The sequence below is a fragment of the Myxine glutinosa genome, chromosome 1 (assembly GCF_964187855.1).
Source record: "Myxine glutinosa chromosome 1, kmMyxGlut1.1, whole genome shotgun sequence".
NCBI classification, from domain to species: Eukaryota; Metazoa; Chordata; class Myxini; order Myxiniformes; family Myxinidae; genus Myxine; species Myxine glutinosa.
Genome location: NC_136261.1, coordinates 278,864,002 through 278,884,608, shown reverse-complemented (window position 1 = coordinate 278,884,608; position 20,607 = coordinate 278,864,002). Strand labels below are relative to the sequence as shown.

Below are 20,607 nucleotides of genomic sequence, written 5' to 3'. Positions count from 1 at the left end.
CCAAAGGGGGCAATACCACCTATTGGAGCCAAGGGTGTACTTACTTTTTCCACATGCGAAATTTGCATTTATGTTTATTTAAATTATACAATGGACTACAAAATGTAAATGTTTCATGATATTTGTTATATTATATCAGCTTTATCTGTCAATATTGTTGAAATGAAGATGAAATAGCTGTATGTTGAAAATGTTGAAAAAGTCAAAACTTTACATGGGGTGTACTTACTTTTTCACGTGACTGTATATTGTGTGTATATAGATATATATTGTGTATATATATATTTGTACGGATATATATTGTGTATATATATATATAACTCATCTCATCAGATGTCGGTGGTAAATGCATGTATGCATTTGGGTAATTCATGACACGTGACAATTTACGTGCCATGTAAAGACACGTGGTCTCTTCTCCTCCACAATGGTATATATATATATATGCTGAACAAAATTATAAATGCAACATCCGACATTTTGAAATAATTTATGAACGTTACAGTAAAATATCACCTCTATTTTTCTGTATGTACAAAAGGTTGATGAGTCTTGAATTTGAGTGCATAAGGGTGTTTAAATGTTTTCAATGTTGTGGCACTCCCGTTATGAGATATTGCTCCCACCAGACGGGTGTGGCATGTACTGTCACGTTTTAAAGAGCGTGAGCATTACTCAGACACTCCTTGTACTGGAGACAATAAAAGGCCACCCAAAAATGACAAGATTAGTCAGACGTCACAATGCAACAGATGCCACAATTCATGAGGGAATCATGCCATTGGCATGCTGAATGCTGGGATATCCGTCAGAGCTGTTCCTGCACAGTGTAATGTGCATTTCTCCACCATCAACCGCTTGCGGCGCCGTTTCAGACAGTTTGGCGCGACAGCCAATCAACCAGATGCCCGCAGACCACGTGTTACCACACCAGCTCAGGATCGGTACATCCGGCTCCTCCACCTGCATGATCGTCTGCCACCAGCTTCACAGACAGCACAAGAGACGGTTGGTCTGAATAACCGATGAATCACAGAACAGACCGTAGAAATCGTCTCAGATAAATCAATCTCCATGCCTGTCGTCCTCACCAGGGTCTTGACCTGACAGATGTTTGCCATCGGAACCGACTTCAGTGGGCGAACGCACATTTTCGATGGCCCTTGGGACGCTGGAGAAGAGTCCTTTTCACGGACGAATCCGTAACGGATTTATCAATAGAACCGTAACGTTCATAAATTATTTCAAAATGTCGGATGTTGCGTTTATAATTTTGTTCAGTGTGTGTGTATATATATATATATATATATATATATATATATACATATACATATACATATACATATACAGACTTGGCATTTAATATGGAATTTTTTTTTTCTTCTTGATTTGGGTTTACTTTCTTAACTCAGTATATCAATCAAGTGAGTTTCTTTTACACTTTTGGTGATTTATTTGTTAAAAGAACCATGTCACTGATTGTCTGTCGCAGCAAGAAGTCAACAACAGGATTATATCACAGGTGGCATGGCAAAATGTATGGACAGGTGCATTTGATGATTGGCTTCACAGTCGGGTATACAAGGGTTGTTGCGTTCTGTATTAGTGGAAAACAACTGCTGCACGTCTCCAAAAGTTATTGCCGCTTCCTCTGGAGATGGTCCGTCAACTCGACAATGCTGTTTGTCATGGAGTGGTGGCTTTACGAAATTACGACATGAAACAGCGTGCTATTGCTCGGCAGTATGGCATCACTCAAGGTCAGGTGTCAAAGATCCTGAAACGAAATGCTCAGAGGGGTGTCCCTACTCCAATACCGAGGCCAGGATGTCCCCGCAGAACCACAAGGAGGGATGATCGCCAGCTGCACCGGTTGGTCCGCAATGGCCGTACCAAGTCAGCTAATCGGCTTGGGGCTGAGTGGCAGCAACTGACAAATGTGCCTGTATCCAGAAGGCTATTCAACCAACGACTGGTTACAGCAGGCTATCGTGCCAGGCATCCCCTGAGAAAGCCATGCCTGACCAGTCAACACCGCCAGCGCTGATTGCAGTGGGCCAGAGAGCACCGTCAATGGCAGCCAGGACACTGGAATCATGTGATCTTCAGTGACGAGTCTAGATTTCTGGTCTATCGTCAAGATGGCTGCGTCCGAGTGCGCAGACAAGTGCATGAAGCCTACAACAAAGATTGTATAGTGCCAAGAGTCCAAGCTGGAGGTGGTGGGGTGACCGTGTGGGCTGCTTTTCATGCAGGGGGCAAACCTGACCTGGTTGTTCTGAATGGAAACCTGAACCAGTTCAAGTACAGGGCCATTCTGGAAGAAACATTGCTTCCATTTGCTCGTGCAGCCTTTCGAGGAAACTTTGTCTTCCAAGATGACAATGCACGGCCTCATCGTGCTCGCATGATCCAACACTTTCTTGCTGACCGTGGTGTGGAGCATATGGAGTGGCCTGCCATGTCCCCAGATATGAATCCGACAGAGAACTTGTGGGCAGAATTAACGCGTCAAATCGACCACTTGGACCAGCAGCCGACCTCTGTGCGTGAATTGCAGCAGGCTATTGTCACTGCATGGCAAGCGATTCCTGTCCAAACCTTGGCAAATCTCGTGAACAGCATGCCTCAACGTGTACGTGCTCTCCTGAATGCTCGTGGGGGTTACACGAAGTACTGAACTGTAATTTTACTGTCCGTAATCCCAGTCGTAATTTCACTTTTGTTTTTGTTAAAAAATTTTTTGGCTAATGTACAAAATAAAGAGATACTTCTGGAAAACGTACAGAAGTTTAACACAGTACTGTCCATGAATTGAGTTCGATATCAGTTTACATCACTTTGAAGGATCAATTTATTTGTTTCGAAATGTCAAATGTGGTTTTTGTTTCTTTTAAAGGTCACATTAACAAAATCTAGAATAATTTCAACATAATTCCAATGAACTTTTGGTTCTAAGACATCTTGAAAAGTAAGTTCACCCCCAGAAAAAAAATATGCCATATTAAATGCCAAGTCTGTATATATATATGGTGTATATACACACATATACATATACACACACATGTATATACACACACACAGATATATATACAGTCACGTGAAAAAGTAAGTACACCCCATGAAATGTTTTTTTAATCTATTTAACATATGTGGACATATCAATATTTGATCTTCATTTAAACAGTATCTACAGATAAAGGTGATCTAATTGAACAAAAAACAATGAACAATTGACTTTCCAATAATTTATTCAACAAAAAATTGCTTGACAGCATGCACAATTGCATGCACAGCTCGTTTCAAATCCCCCCACAAAATCTCGATGGGATTTAGATCCGGGCTTTGACCTGGCCATTCCAGAACCCTCCATTTCTTTCTTTTCAGCCATTCCTTGGTGGATTTACTGGTATGTTTATGGTCATTGTCATGTTGCAAGGTCTACCTTCGGTTGAGCTTCAACTTTCCGACAGATGGCCTCACATTATCCTCAAGCACCCTCTGCTACAATGAAGAATTCATTGTGGATTATATGATGGTGAGCTGCCCAGGCCCTGATGCAGCAAAGCTGCACCAAACAATAATATTTCCACCACCATGCTTTACAGTTGGTGTCAGTTTCTTGTGGTCAAATGCTGTCTTTGGTTTTCGCCAAACATGTCTTCTGGTACTGTGGCCAAATAGCTCTACCTTTGACTCATCTGTCCAGAGCACATTGTTCCAGAAGTGCTGCACTTTGACCTGGGTGTTCATTGGCAAACTTTAGTCTTGCCCTGATGTTCTTTCTGGACAGCAAAGGTATCCTCCTGGCACACCTCCCATGTAGATCAAATTTGTGCAGCCTCTTTAAAATGGTAGACTCGTACACTTTGACATCAACAGTGGCAAGACCTACCCGTAGGTCCCGTGATGACATTCTGGGGTTCTTAGAGACTTCTTTCAGCATCTTGCGGTCTGCTCTCGGGCTGAACTTGCTGGGGCGGCCTGGTCTGAACAAGTTGGCAGCTGTTTGGAATCTTCTCCACTTGTAGATGATCTTCCGGACAGTGAAATGATTGATTTCAAATTGTTTGGAGAGCTTTTTTAATCCCTTCCCAGACTCGTAGGCATCTACAACCTTCTTTCTGAAGGCCTCAGAGAGCTCTTTTGATCTAGGCATGGTGACGCTGCACACTTCAACAACAAAGAGCAAACCAAACTAAATGTCTGAGGTTTAAATAAGACCGCTTCCTCCAAGATCCTCTCTAACTATGTTCTAATCATTTGCCCCTGAGCTGGTGCACCTGATTCTAATTTTAGGTATTTGAAGTAGTGACAAATGTAGGGGTGTACTTACCTTTTCCACATGCGAAATTTGCATTTACTAGAGAGATACCCGTGCTGCGCACGGGTGGGAGGCCAGAAGCAAACAGGCAATGCAGATACGGCGAATGCTAAAGCATGAAACCAATAAATTCCACATTCCTGTCGCACCTTCAGTCGCACGTCAGACATGGACAGCAAGTTCGTGAAGGACTTCCATGAAAAACGTTCCCGTTCACAAACAAATGGGTACGTTCACGTATAGAAACATCGATCGTGGGACCGTGGTGAATCTGCATATGGCGATGGCAAAATATGAGAAATTGAAGGTTTTTAAAATTTTGAACGATTCATATAAACATCCGTTGAATCATTTCACACGCAAATCATCAAAATCGAAACAGTATCTTTAGAATTTCAATAAAAGCCACATCACTGTTCATATCGGTAAATATTATTCCATCGTGTTTCAAATCATGATCGATACACTATGATCGTGATGATCGTGATCGTGAATCGTGATCGATAATCGTGTTCACAATCGCTATGTCGTATGTACTCCCGATACGTGTACCAAATTCCCTATACGTGTAACTACCAAATCAACAGTGAAAAGGATTTTGAGCCGATAGCTGTTACGGCCTTGGCAAGATCGATGGAGACAGCGATCTGTTAGCGATCGATGGAGACGTGTTGCTTTCCCAGGTGCAGCCGTTTGTGCGTCGTCACAATGAGAACAATGGACGTTATGCGAACGCGAATGTTATGCGTGAGTCCAAACCTGAGAATACTGGAGACCAAAGCTGAAATTGGGAAAACTAAATAACCTATTTTACTCCCAGGGGTCCCAGGATTACCCACCCAAAATATCGTTTCGATCGGTTCAGCAGTTTTTACGGTACCTTCGAACAGACGGACAGATATTTGGTGAATTATAGTAAGATGTTCATTTAAATTATACAATGGACAACAAAATGTAAATGTTTCATGATATTTGTTATATTATATCACCTTTATCTATCAATATTGTTGAAATGAAGATCAAATAGCTGTATGTTGAAATATGTTGAAAAAGTCAAAACTTTACATGGGGTGTACTTACTTTTTCACGTGACTGTATATGTTTATACACATATACATAAATAGATCAGATTTTTTCCTTACCCATGTTGTTGTATATAGATATGGGTTGACAAGATAGTTCAGAGGTCACAAACTCTGCTTTGAGCTCCCTCGTCATGGTTCTATTCTTGGCCCAATTGCAAACTGTCATCCCAGTATTTTACAGTCAAAACGTTCCATTAACAAATGTGCTGTCCCTTATATGCTAATACTCAGGTCAAATTTTCTGCTTGGTGTGAGCTATAACATTGTCATTACCTGTAGTAGGCAGGAACATTAGGATGTGGCTACGGCACAGGAATGATGGACCAAATTGCTTCTGCTTGTGCATTTGATATTTTGATATTAGCATGTTGTACGATCTTTCATGGAAACGTGAAAGATGAGGAAGTTGTTGTGGTAGGAGGATACCTAAATGGACATGTGGGAAGGAGTATGGACGGTTTTGAGGGAGTTCATGGGGGTTACGGATATGGTGTAAGAAATGGAGAAGGTGAAAGGATTTTGGAGTTTGCTGATGGAGCTGATTTGTTGATTTGTAATACTCAGTTCCAGAAAGAGGATAATAAGCTTGTTACATACACGTCAGGTGGGTCGACGACAACCGTTGACTACCTGATGGTGCATAGGCGAGATAGGGGGCACCTCCTGGGACACAAAGGTGATCCCGGGGGAGGAGGCTGTTTCACAGCACCACTTGGTTGTCTGCGACATAAGGGTGAAAGGTGCGAGGAGAGCTCGGCGGTGAAGTACCAACCGAGAATGAAGGTGTGGAGGTTGAAAGAGGTGACAGTAAGGGAGGCATTAAAAGAGAGGCTGAGTTGGGTCGAGGATGATGTGGTTGAGCTTGAAAGTGGTTGGATGTCAATGAAAGATATTCTGTTGGGAGCCGTTGGTGAGGTATGTGGATGGACAAAAGGACCACCGAGGCACTCGGAAACATGGTGGTGGGATGATGAAGTTGGAAAGAGCATTGACGAGAAGAGGAAGAAGTTCAAGGAGTGGCAGAAGGCGAAGGGTACAGGAGCAGAAAAAGCAGAGCATGAAAGTTTTAAGGCAGCCAAGAAGGCTGCAAAGAAAGAGGTAGCAAAGGCGCAGGAGGCATGTAGGAAAATGTTCGGAGAACGCTTGGATTCGGAAGAGGGTCAGAGAGCGGTATTCAGGATTGCAAAGCAGATAGCGAAAAAGAGGTGTGATGTGATGGGGGTGAGTTGCTTGAAGGATGAAGTGGGACAAATCGTTGTGGACCCAGATGGAATTAAAGGAAGATGGAAAAGATATATGGAAATGCTGTTGAATACAGACTATGAATGGGATGGCATCATAGAGAGTAACCCAGTTTTAGGACCGGCAGAGAAGATAACTGAGAAGGAAGTTGAGGAAGCGATAAAAGCAATGAAGAGTAGAAAAGCGGGAGGGCCGACGGGAGTTGTGGGAGATATGTTGAAGGCAGCAGGAAGTTGGGGTGTGAAGAGAATGACAGAGATCTGTAATCTGGTGGTTAAAGAAGGCCGCATTCCAGTGGATTGGGAACTGAGTACCCTCGTCCCTCTATACAAGGGGAAAGTTGACCCTCTGGAGTGTGGATCGTACCGAGCGATAAAGTTATTGGAGCATGGAATGAAGGTATTGGAAAGGGTGTTGGAGAGGAGGATAAGGAAGAAGGTGAAGATCGACGAAATGCAGTTTGGATTGATGCCAGGAAGAGGAATGACAGACGCGCTCTTTATTGTGAGGCAGTTGCAGGAGAAGTACATAGAGAAGAGGAAGAAGTTGTTTCTTGGGTTTGTTGATCTGGAGAAAGCATTCGATCGGGTTCCACGCAAAGTATTGACATGGGCATTGAGGAAGTTAGGAGTGGAGGAATGGTTGGTCAGAGTAGTGATGGCAATGTACAAAAGAGCGCGCACAGCTGTAAGGACAAAGGACGGGAACAGTGGTGAGTTTGAGGTGAAGGTGGGAGTGCATCAGGGGTTGGTACTAAGTCAACTACTATTTGTAGCTGTGATGGAGGTGCTGGCTCAGAACGTAAAGGAGGGTTTACCGTGGGAGTTGTTGTATGCAGATGATCTGGTGTTGATTGCGAAAAGTATGGATGGACTGAAGGAAAAGATGAACAAGTGGAAGGAATGTATGGAGACAAAAGGTCTGAAGGTGAATATCGGAAAGACGAAGGTGATGGCAAGTGGTAAAGCACGTGGTGAAGTGGAAAGAACTGGGAAGTGGCCATGTGCTGTGTGCAGGAAGGGTGTCGGAGTGAACTCCATTCAATGTACAATGTGCGCTGAGTGGGTTAATCAAAAATGTAGTGGTCTGAGAGCGTCATTAACCAGTGTGGCAGCTACATTCAAATGTAAGGTGTGCACAGAGGGAGCTGCAGATGGAGGAAATGTTGAGTTGGATCTTGGAGACGGCGTGAAGCTGGAAGGTGTGAAAACATTTTGCTACCTCGGAGACATGCTGAATGGAGAAGGTGGATCAGACTCGGCAACGGTTGCGAGAGTGAGATGTGCATGGAAGAAGTTTCGGGAACTGAGTGGCGTGCTGATGAGGAGGGGAGTGTCGTTGAAGCTGAAGGGAAAGGTGTATGCTGCATGTGTGAGAAGTGTTATGATTTATGGGAGTGAGACATGGGTAATGAACGTGGAGCAGAAACGAAGGCTGGAAAGGGTGGAAATGCGAATGGTTCGGTGGATGTGCGGAGTATCGTTGAGAGGGAGGAAGACAAATGATGAATTGCGAAAGATGATGGGAATAGAGCCTGTGATTGATGCTGTGAAGAGGAACAGGTTGAGATGGTTTGGTCATGTGTTGAGGAAGGATGAAAGTGACTGGTTGAGAAGAGTGATGGAAATGAATGTAGAAGGAAATAGAGGACGGGGAAGACAAAGAAAGACTTGGCTAAAGATGGTGGAAGAAGAAATGCGGGCAAGGGGGTTAACAAGGAGAGATGCAGAAAATAGGGCAAAATGGATAAGATTGTCATGAGGACCACAAGGCAAACCCCCGTTCTTGCAGGGAAAATGGCCTTAAAATGCATGTTGTTGTTGTTGCTGTGCGATCTTTCACTTTTTCAGCTCATTACTTGTGTCCCCCTTTTATCCTTCCTCTGTGCAGCATGATGTAGATACAGACAGGCACTCTTCGAGGTTGCTCGGGCAATTGACGGAGATTGAAAAGAGGCAGGAAATGAGCAAGCAAGAACATTGTAACAAACAGCAGTTGGGTAATTGATACTGATATGATTGCACTGCACCTTTGTACTTCATCATCACATTGCACCTTTTCTTTGTAATTATCCTACTGTGGAGAGCATTGGCTATTTGGTGTTTGCATAACACTATAACACCAAAGCATGATGCCCCCCAACCCCTTGCACGCTCTCCAAATCAAACCAAGCATTCGTCATTTCTATGATGTGCATGGACTTTGGAATAACATTAAGCACCCCATGTTTTGTTGTATTTCTGAATGGCGGTGTGTACATTTTGTGTCATGAGCATTTTAATTGTTTTGGTCCCTTTTTCATACCATAGTTACCTTAATTACCCAAATCTGGGTCCATCTGCACACAGTGGACAATAAAATGGAAATGCCTGGGTACCCGGGCCGTACAACATATATGTAAGTATTTGGCCACCACACGTATTTTAGCGGCTCGTGAAATATGCCAATCTCATCCCGGCAATCCTCTCGTCGTGTATGTATTCGCCTGGTATTGAGAGTCTGGTATTGAGAGCGAGCATGGCCACAGGAGGAGACCTCGGTGACTTTGAACGGGGTATAATTGTTGGTGCACATTTGGCAGGCGCTTCAGTGACAAAGGCTGTGGAAATTGCTGACGTGATGTCGGCCTGGGAAAAGAAGGAAAGACTTCCTCATCGGAGAGCAACAGTGGGAGGATGTGCATACTCGAGAAGCGTGATGGAAGAGCATTTATGTGGAACATGAGGTGAAACAGGAGAACAATGGTGGTGTGTGTGTGCGGAGTTCAATGTGGGTCGTGAGCATCCTATATCGTCAAAAGCAGTCAGAAGGGCACTTCACAAGGTGGGATACCATAGCCGCGTTGCTATGGATAAAAACAGCTCATAACATCTGACAATGCCCATTTGCGGATCCAGTGGTGCAAGGAGTGCAAGCAATGGACTACTGAGCAGTGGAAGAATGTGATATGGTCTGATGATTCATCCTTCACCATGTTCTTGATGCATGCACGTTTGCACATGTGGTTACAGCCCCGAGTGCCTGGTTCCAACAGTAAAAGGTCCTGACGGTTCCATAATGTTGTGGGGCCCGTTTTCCTGGCATGACCTGGGTCCACTTATTCCATTACAAAGCAGGGTTTATGCAGCACACTATGTTACCATTACAAGCGACCACATGCATCCCATGAAGTAGCATTTCTTCCCTGCTGGGAGGGGTGTCTTTCAGGGTGACAATACTACACTACTACAGTCCACAGGGCACGTGCTGTCACCGGGTGGTTCGAGGAGCATGAGGATGACGTTACCCATCTTCAATCTGGAGAGGCGCCCAAGACGGCGGTTTCCACCTCCATCAAACCAACGTGAATTGGAGGATTTCCTTGTGGAAGAATGGTGCCACATTCCTGCAGAACAGTCCCATATCCTTGTTGACTCCATGCCACTTTGTACCCATGCCGGCCTCGATGCAGGTGGTGGCCCATCACTCTACTAAGTGACGTTCTGTTGGCACTTCCATTTTTTTGGTCTAACTATGCAGTCGAGGCCAAAAAATATTGGCACCCTTGCACCTTTTTCAAATAACTCACAATTTTCTCTAAAAATAAGTTGAAATTCACAAAAGTATTTGGTCTCCACAATTCTTTATTTCACTGTTAATATTACAGAACCTTTGTTTTTGATTCAGAACTTAATATATCCTTTTAAATCAGAAAATAAAAACAAATGGCATTGACAAAATTATTGACACCCAAGACTTAATATTTGGAAGCACAGACTTTGGACAAACTGAATGTAGTCGAGCGCTTCCTATAGCCATGAATGAGCTTCATACACCTCTCTACTAGCAGTTTGGCCCACTCTTCTTGTGCAAACTGCTCCAGTTCTCCCAGATCTGAAGGGTGCCTTCTCCCAACTGCTGTTTTCAGATATCCCCACTGGTGTTCATTGGAATTTAGATCTGGATTCATTCCTGGCCACTTCAGCATAGTTCAGCGTTTTGTCTTAAAGCATTCCTGGGTGCTTTTTGAAGTGTGTTTGGGGTCATTGTCCTGCTGCAAGACCCATGACCTTCGACAGAGACCCAGCTTTCTGACACTGGGTTGAACACTGTGCTCCAAAATGCCTTGGTAATCTCCTGATTTCATGATCCCATGCACACATTCAAGGCACCCAGTGCCAGAGGCAGCACAGCAACGCCAAAGCATCACTGAACCTCCTCCATGTTTGACTGTAGGGAAGGTGTTCTTTTCTTTGAAGGCTTCATTTTGTTTTCTTTAAATATAGAGATTATGTGCTTTGCCAAAAAGCTCTTATTTGGTCTTATCTGTCCACAGGATATTCTTCCAGAAGGATTTTGGCGTGTTCAGGTGTGTTTTGGCAAATTTCATTTGGGTTTTCTTAAGTCTCTCTCAGCAGTGGGGTCCTCCTTGTCTCCTAACGAGTTGTTTTAGACACCGTATGTGTGACCGTTCGCTATGGAGGCCAGCCCAGACAGAGAAAAGCCACGATAGGCCAAAATGTCGGCGAGACGACCACTCGCCACCAAACCCAGAAAACGAGAGTGCCAAGAGAACAAAATGTCCGCCCTCCAACTCCTTCGTAATCAAGGCTCTGAGGTCATCCTACGACGTCTGCGTGTCCGCTCCTATCAGCTAGTGCCCTCTCATGTCGCTCTTGGTGTCCTGATCAATCGCTGCTCTTCGGGGCGTGGCCTCCCAAACCTGCCTGCTTGATGTGGTGATGTGGCTGCTGGCAGCGCCAGCGGTATTGTTCAATGTCATGTTCCGGTCACTTTTATTTAGTGATATAAATGCACAATTTCTTGCTTGTGTGTGTGCTGCATTGTCATAAGGAACAGAGGAAAAATAACAGAGGCCATTACATACAGGGGATTAATTACCCATAATCCCTAACTAATTAACATAACCCCACCCCTCGTGAAGGGAACGAAGATACGTGCTTGCACGACATCCGGTCTCAACAAATTCTTACTTATGAAACATGGGGTTTCTTCTTCTTCACGACAGTCGGAGCATACTACCTACACAATTCTACCTGGACGAAGGTAATCATTGCCTACCCCCTACAAACGTAACAGTATTCTTGGGTAAAATGCCAGGGGCATAGAAAAGACCCCTTTATATAATGGTGTATGCCATGTGGCAAAGTCGAGAAAAGAAGGGACATTCAAAAAAAATAATCTCGTGTGCACGCTGTACAACCCTTGTGTTCTTAGAAGGAACCAAGTAATGCTCCAGAAAAGTTCATATATAGTGCATTCAGAAAGTATTTAGACCCCTTCACTTTTTTCACATTTTGTTATGTTGCAGCCTTATGCTGAAATCGTTTAAATTCATTTTTTCCCTCATCAATCTACACTCAATACCCCATAATGACAGAGAAAACAGGATTTTAGAAAGTTTTACAAATTTATTAAAAAGAAAAAACTGAAATATCTTCTTCAAAAAGAACCCGGGCAACACCAGGTGCATTCAGCTAGTATATATATATATATATATATATATATATATATATATATATATATATATATATATATATATATATATATATATATATATATATATATATATATATATATATATATATCGTTGTGGTTCTCTACGCCACCCTTATTCCCCTTATCAAGGGGGGATTAATCCCCTTGTCTTTCTGGGCTTGGCGGAACCGAGACTTGAGACGTCCCTCCCGGACACACGCGGCGTAGGGTTTCGGGACTACTTTTCGCCCGTACCTAATTCCCCACGCTGCCCTGGGAGCGAGGAAACAAGCCTCGCACGAACCACGTGTGATGAGTACGCCAAGCGGATTGCGTACACGTGGGCCGCGCAGTCTTAATTAGTGGAACCCGATTGGAGCGATCTTATTCGTGCCACGCTTAGTCAAATGAGGAAACCACAGGAACGATCAAATCAGGAAGAAAGGAAGAACAAATGGTTTAATTATTTCCCACACGTATATACAAGTTCAAGGATGAAGAGACACAGAGTAGCCTTAAACAGTCTTAACTTATCCCTTGGACAACGGGCCCGTCTCACACTCACACAGGGAATTGCAGATGGGCAGGTGTTCCCCAACGCGTCCAGAGATGGTCCCCGTCCGGCTCTCCACAGCCCCGGCACGTCCGGCGAAGATGGTGGCAGGTGAAGGCAGGGACTCGTGGCACGTCTCCCGAACAAACAGATGATGGGGCGGAACGGCAGAGGGCGGACTATAGCGCGGCTGGCGGTTACTCAGCCTTGCTCACTCGCGCGTCTCAAATGCACTGCATTCGATTTATAATCGCGTCTGGCTGCGCCCGCAGATATCTAGTGTTCGCACACGCGGCCAACTCGTCTTCTTCGATACACTCCGAGCTGGTTAGCGCACGCGTTCTCGTGCAAGTTCTCTGCTCAACAGCTTTCACCGCTCATCAAGTTCTTTCGCCAATCCTTTTGCTGCAAGTCCTCTGCTGTAAGCCCTGCATTCCTCTGCGAGTCCTCTATCTTTCTCTCTCGCAGCGAGTTCTCTTGAGGGCTTTCACGCAGCCGGTTTTATAGCTACGCCCCCCCCCCCCCCCGAACCTTCTGGAACTCACTCGAACCTTCTCACCACGCCCTCTGACGCCACGCTGCCATCACCACCTCCGAGCTCTGATTGGCGGCTCGTGCTTACCGTCAGCGCTTCTGTCGCTCCACCCTCGACTCCGCCCCGACCTTCCTAGGCCTGCCTCGTGTTAACTCACCCAATAATCAACCAATGCTTAGCAAAATGGATCGAACCTATGGATGTAGAATTATCGGTAGAAGTAGGGCCTATTCTCCTGGCTCTACTCAACGCAGAACTACCAAAGGAAAAGGACTAAGCTTACAAATACGAAGACATAACTATACTATCGCGAGGCTACATGTTGCTTATGTGACTAACTATGGGGGGCAAAGTTTAACCTTTATTAGGCTCACTTGACAGACTCAAAACCGCAAATATATATATATATATATGTGGGCAACAAACTCCTTGATCGTAACAGAAGTTCACCAACAGATTGAGAATGGCGAATCTTTATTAAATACCAATTAATACAGATCTGGAGGAGACGGAGACGTCTACAGCACGAACCACCATCATGCCATGTCTACCTTCCTAAAACACATTGATTCACAGTTCAGTTATATAGGGACACGTTTTATCAGGGAATCTCCGAGAGGACAAAGAAACTGGCAAAAGTTCCTCCCACCATCATCCCCAGTGGGCCGAGCCCCCACCGTCATCCGTCCTTTCATCTTGGGGGAGTGAAGCACGCACCGTCAGGATCCGGACCAGATGTGGTTTCAAGGCTCCGAGGTGACAGAAAATATAACTCACCGAAGGGGGATTGCATTCTTGGTCCTGATAAGACCATAAAGTGTATGAGGGCGTTCTGAAGAGTTCCAGGTGTTAAATGTACCTTCCAGTTCACATTTCTTAAATTCAAAGCATATTTATCGTAACTCAAGCGTCACTGTGATTATACAAAATATAGTTAATGTTTTTAACAGTTTATCAAAAGGTTTATGCCTACGATCCAAGCATCCTACGTAAAGTTTTCACATTCCAAGCGCATATAATCCGTTTTCCTGCCCGCGGCTCGAGGCGCCGTCTGCGGAGAAGGGAGAAAGTTTACAACTAGGCTTATCTAGCCTTCAAGGGGCGCACGTATACAACGAGGCCATTTGTTCAGCACCGATGAAGCGAGTATTTTCTCATTTTAAACTATAGCAAAGCGACAACCTTTTATTAACTTTATGAAATAGCATTTTTAAACCGCATTTATAACATAACATATTAGTCAAACGACATCTATAACAGAGCATTAAGCAGTAACAAATCTGCGACCTGACATCCCTTCCTCTTGTCTCGTCGAGACAAAGTATCTCAAGAGACAACATGCCGCATCGGGCTTTATTGAAAGACAATCGTGTAATGCGGGTATCTCCCAAGGGCATACCGTGCGCCCATAGCGCCTCGCCCGTGCATTTGGGGAACGTGTCGTGTGGTGCGTGCTTGGAACCTGAGGGCTCAGAACATGAAAGTCCATTAACGTTTCGGATCCACAACGAAGGCGTCTGGTCCAGATGAGGTTCTGCCCCGCCAGGGGGCCTGCCACCTCCCCTGCGGAACTTGCTCCCCCCACCCTTTGCAGACGCGGTCCTTGCAGATCTTCGAAGTTAATCAACGATCATGCCCATGAGATCTCTCACGTGCTGCTGTTCTGGGGAATACATAATGTTGTCAGTATCTTGTGTCTCATTTTCCTGGTCAGGGTACAGAGCGTTAAAATCCGATTCACTTGAAGCATTTGAACTTAAAACTTTTGAAGCAGAGAGAGGGACTTCCTTTATGTCAAAGTCTCCCATGGACGCCTGGTCGGCTTGCGGGTCTAGGATATCCACGTCGGGTCCCTCGACTGCCAGACCCAGCGCAATCCAATTTGGAGGGAGGCGAGCCGCAAAATGAACAGGGTTTGAAAAGGGGCCTAGGTTATTTGATTAATGCAACGCAGAGTCAAAGTATTGGAAACAGAGCCTTACCTAAAACACATACTAATGAAATAACTGAAGAAGGTCCTATGGTGTCCTACGTGTTGCAAAATGGACTCGCTAGGGTGCGACCTTTGACCTTTGGAAGATGGGGATATTTACAGGGAATTATTTACAAGGCTTATTATTTTACAAAGTGAAGGTTCTAAAAACCGTAACACAATATACATATATATATATATATATATATATATATATATACAGTGGTACCTCGGCTTACGAGTGCCCCAACGTACGAGTTTTTCGGGATACGAGCCGTCGCTCGGGCGGTTTGTTGCTTTGGGATACGAGCCGAGATCCGATGTACGAGCTCAAAAAATTTATTTTTTTGAATTTTCCGGTTGTGGCTTCCGGTTCCGGTCACGTGGTTATCTTGCCGTGAAAGCATCTCTGCTTGGATATAAAACACGCAATCGTCGAAATACATTAGCGAGGAATCTCCTTGCTCCAGCCGGTGACGTCATCGGCGGGGATCCCCGCCTCCAGAGTGGCTGGTCACGTGACCGCCAAAGCGTGTCGCGCGTGCGGGTATAATGAGCTACACCTGTGGATCACGTGACCACGGAAGCACGCCTCGCTTGAGAGGCATGGCTTTCGGTTTGCGTTTTGCTTTATAAGGCGCGATAAATGGGCTTTTGAGTGTTAGCGGTTCATGGCGTTGACGGTTCATGGCGGTTCATGGCGTTGACGGTCAAAAACCCATTACATCAATTTTACCAGGCAATGTACAGTAAGTACAGTGGACACCAAATGCACGGTGGAAGGCTAGAAGTAGAAGATCGTCCAAGACAAGTGAGAATAAGCCATACTTTGGAGATGACGTCATTCGCTGGTCCGATAACCAAAGATGTGGTATAAAAAACCAGGTGAGCTAACAATGCAGCAATGAAGGAATTCGGCCAAGGCACCGGCACACAACGACCTACCTACATCGAAAGACTCAATGCCAATGGTGACAGAAGCCAAGACGGCCGGCTTAAACACCGCCGAAAGACCACGGTGTACCAACTTACGATGCAGAACATCTTGCACTTAATATGATGACAACAGGTGCCATCCTCTGACGTACCATTACAGGTACAGGTACAGTACACGTGAGCACAGAGCAAAAGTTCACTGAAACCGAGATTAAGAAAAAAGAAAAAACACCTCGTGGTCCGTGCTCGATATCCGAGTTTCAATCTTTTCAAACACATGATGCTCTCGGTCACGGTATCTCCTGCGAGCTGCTTCTCCTTCAACCACACAAACAACAACTTCTCCATATCTTCATGGATAGAGGTCCAGTTTATTTCTTTACATTCTCTTGTATTATGTACAGTATATACGAGGTCGTGCTTGTTTATACATTATTTGTTATTTATAAAGTACATTTTTGTTATTTAAAAGCACCTAACAAAAAAAATTGGTGTTTTTTTTTTGAGGCTGGAACGGATTAATAGCATTTCAATGCATTTGAATGGGAAAATTTGCTTTGACTTACGAGCGATTTGGCTTACGAGCTCCGTCACGGAACGGATTAAACTCGTAAGCCGAGGTACCACTGTATATATATATATATATATACAGTGAAACCTTGACTTACGAGTGCACCAACTTACGTGTTTTCCGAGATACGAGCCGTCGCTCGGTCGATTTTTTGGTTTGTGATGCGAGCCGAGATCTGAGTTACGAGCGAGCGAGCTTACGCCACCCGCCACTAGGTGGCCCAGCGAGCGTTCAGTTCACGTGGTTATCTTGCCGTGCAAGCATCTCTGCCGTATCGCTGTTGCTTTGTTTTCGCATTTTGTTTATTTTGGAAAATTTCTTAGTTTTAACCATTGGTCCTAAGAAATTGAGTGCCAAGGGCAGTGCTGAGAAGAAGAAAAGGATGATGTGCTTGGATATAAAACACGTAATCGTCGAAAAACATGAGCGAGTTGTGCGTGTTGTCGACTTGGCGAGGCAGTACGATCGTCGTACTTCTACGATATGTACGATTTTGAAGCAGAAGGAGTCGATAAAGGCTATAACGCCAGCCAAGGGCGTTAAGATTATTTCAAAGCTCCGGACCTCTGTCCATGAAGAGATGGAGAAGTTGTTGTTTGTGTGGTTGACAGTGTCAGTAAATACAGTGAGTAAATACAGTGAGGAGTGTGAGTAAATACACTTAATAAAACCAGTTTATTTCTTTACATTCTCTTTTATTATGTACAGTATATACGAGGTCGTGCTTGTTTATACATTATTTGTTATTTATAAAGTACATTTTTCTTATTTAAAAACACGTAACAAAAAAAAATTGGTGTGGTTTTTGGGGGGCTGGAACGGATTAATAGCATTTCAATTCATTTTAATGGGGAAATTTAATTTGAGAAACGAGCAAATTGAGTTACGAGCTCGGTCACAGAACGAATTAAACTCGTAAGTCAAGGTTTCACTGTATATATATGTATGTAAATATATATATTTATATATATATTGTTACTGATCGCGGTTTAGATGTTACTTTGCCGAACGAAGGCTCCGCGACCGAACAGTTATTCCCCGATTAGAACCCGATTCCACCCAAACGTTGGCCGGATCGCACCGCAGCTATTCAATAGGGAAAAGACAAGGGCGACACGGATGTGAAGAAGAAGAAGAAGAAGACAAAAAGGTTGGAAATACTACTAAATTTATTCCTACTATTTACATGCTCAAAGTAACCAAGGAGAAGGAAAGATAATAAAATAATATACAGAAGAATCAGAGACACAGTGCAATTATTAACTTATACAAGCTTAATTAATACCCAGGGACAAGACACACAGAACAAACTCACGTACACAAGAAGGGTGGAGGAAAGGAATGAATGCTGGAAGGAGGAATGGGAAGGCTCAGCTGGGGCAGATGGTTCGGGCTTGATCCCGCACGGGACGTCGGCTGGACCTCGACGGCCACCGATGCCACCGCTATCTGGTCCCCGCGGGGTAACGGGTTGGAGCTGCCTGGTGGAGTCAACGCTGCTTGTGGAGCCAAAGCTGCTTCTCTGGCTCACCTCAGGGCGCGTCTGCCGTCTCTGGCGCAACTGCTGGTAATTGACCTTGAACCTTCTCTCTCTTGGCCCTGGTGTCTCCTCACCACCGACAACTCAACGCAACCAACGTAACCACTGACCACTCGACGCCACCACTTCTCACCACCGACTTCTTACTGCAACCAATGCAACCACTGACCCTCCACTGACGACCAACTGACGACTCACTCTCACTCTGACTGACCCTCTCACGCCACTTGCGCGCGCCTTTATAGCGCCTCCAGCGATCAAGCCGCCGGCCTTCAGGACACGCCCATCGGTGTGCTCACCTCGGCCCTGGTTGGTCAAGTGGGGTTGGCTCACTCCTCCCCTCTATGACGAGGTGGAGACACGCCTTTCTTCTCCGACCCTGCCTTGTGGTCAATGGCGGTTTTGGAGGGGAGGTAATTGGCAATCGAGGGTTGGCAATCACGAGAGGGGATGTAAAAGAAATGGGGATTTTGGGGATGGGAATGAAAGGGGATCTATTCTCTTTCACTGGTGCAATGGAGTACTTCAATTAATGGGAGACACAGCCTTACTCTAAAACACAGAATAAGAGATAACTATCAAACAGGGGTATTTTATTATTTGGCTGACGTGTATGCTTGTGGACTAATTATGGGATGCCCTTTCACCTTTACACAGCTCCGGAGGTAGGGGGGCGCAGAATAAACAATAATCATCACCAATTTACCACAATACAACACAATCAAAAAAATACAGGCCTCATATCCGCAACAATATATATAATTATATATATATATATATATATATATACACATATATATATATATATATATACATATATATATATATATACAGTCATGTGAAAAAGTAAGTACACCCCATGTAAAGTTTTGACTTTTTCAACATATTTCAACATACAGCTATTTGATCTTCATTTCAACAATATTGAGAGAAAAAGGTGATATAATATAACAAATATGAAACATTTACATTTTGTAGTCGATTGTATAATTTAAATAAACATAAATGCAAATTTCACATGTGGAAAAAGTAAGTACACCCCTTCATTTATCACCACTTCAAATACCTAATATTAGAATCAGGTGCACCAGCTCAGGTGCAAGTGATTAGAACATCGTTAGAGAGGATCTTGGAGGAACCTGTCTTATTTAAACCTCAGACATTTAGATTGATTTGTTCTTTGTTGTTGAAGTGTGCGGCATCACCATGCCTCGATCAAAAGAGCTCTCTGAGGCCTTCAGAAAGAAGGTTATAGATGCCTACGAGTCTGGGAAGGGATTTAAAAAGATCTGAAATCAATCATTCGACTGTCCGGAAGATCATCTACAAGTGGAGAAGATTCCAAACAACTGCCAACTTGTTCATGCCAGGCCACCCCAGCAGGTTCAGCTTGAGAGCGGACCGCAAGATGCTGAAAGAAGTCTCTAAGAACCCCAGAATGTCATCACGGGACCTACATTTTGTAGTCGATTGTATAATTGTGGCTCGTGCCACTGTTGATGCCAAAGTGCATGAGTCTACCATTAGAAAGAGGCTGCACAAATTTGATCTACATGGGAGGTGTGCCAGGAGGAAACCTTTGCTGTCCAGAAAGAACATCAGGGCAAGAATAAAGTTTGCCAATGAACACCTAGGCAAAGACCAGCACTTCTGGAACAATGTGCTCTGGACAGATGAGTCAAAGGTAGAGCTATTTGGCCACAGTACCAGAAGACATTGCGGGCGAAAACCAAAGACAGCATTTGACCACAAGAACCTGATACCAACTGTAAAGCATGGTGGTGGAAATATTATGGTTTGGGGAAGCTTTGCTGCATCAGGGCCTGGGCAGCTCACCATCACAGAATCCACTATGAATTCTTCATTGTACCAGAGCGTGCTTGAGGATAATGTGAGGCCATCTGTCGGAAAGTTGAAGCTCATCCGAAGGTGGACCTTGCAACATGACAATGACCCTAAACATACCAGTAAATCCACCAATGAATGGCTGAAAAGAAAGAAATGGAGGGTTCTGGAATGGCCAAGTCAAAGCCCGGATCTAAATCCCATCGAGATGTTGTGTGGGGATTTGAAAGGAGCTGTGCATGCAATTGTGCATGCTGTGCAACAATTTTTTGCTGAATAAATTATTGCAAAGTCAATTTATCATTGTTTTTTGTTCAATTAGATCACCTTTGTCTGTAGATACTTTAAATGAAGATCAAATATTGATATGTCCACATATGTTAAAAAGATAAAAAACATTTCATGGGGTGTACTTACTTTTTCCACATGCGAAATTTGCATTTATGTTTATTTAAATTATACAATGGACAACAAAATGTAAATGTTTCATGATATTTGTTTTATTATATCACCTTCATCTTTCAAT

At 44.2% G+C, this 20,607-nt stretch overlaps 1 protein-coding gene across 6 annotated transcripts in view; it reads left to right on the top strand.

Annotated features, from left to right (window-relative positions):
• LOC137437790 (BRCA1-A complex subunit RAP80) overlaps positions 1 to 20,607 on the top strand; it is a 65,611-nt gene that overhangs the window by 23,554 nt on the left and 21,450 nt on the right. For 2 of the 6 annotated variants that reach the window (XM_078766384.1, XM_078766373.1), the window contains exons 5-6: positions 8,542 to 8,650; positions 11,576 to 11,697. In XM_078766384.1, the coding sequence (XP_078622510.1) occupies positions 8,542 to 8,650; positions 11,576 to 11,697 (231 nt within the window). The remainder of the gene's footprint in view (positions 1 to 8,541; positions 8,651 to 11,575; positions 11,698 to 20,607) is intronic. The other 4 variants (XM_078766387.1, XM_078766379.1, XR_013621028.1 and 1 more) reach the window with 3 other exon arrangements.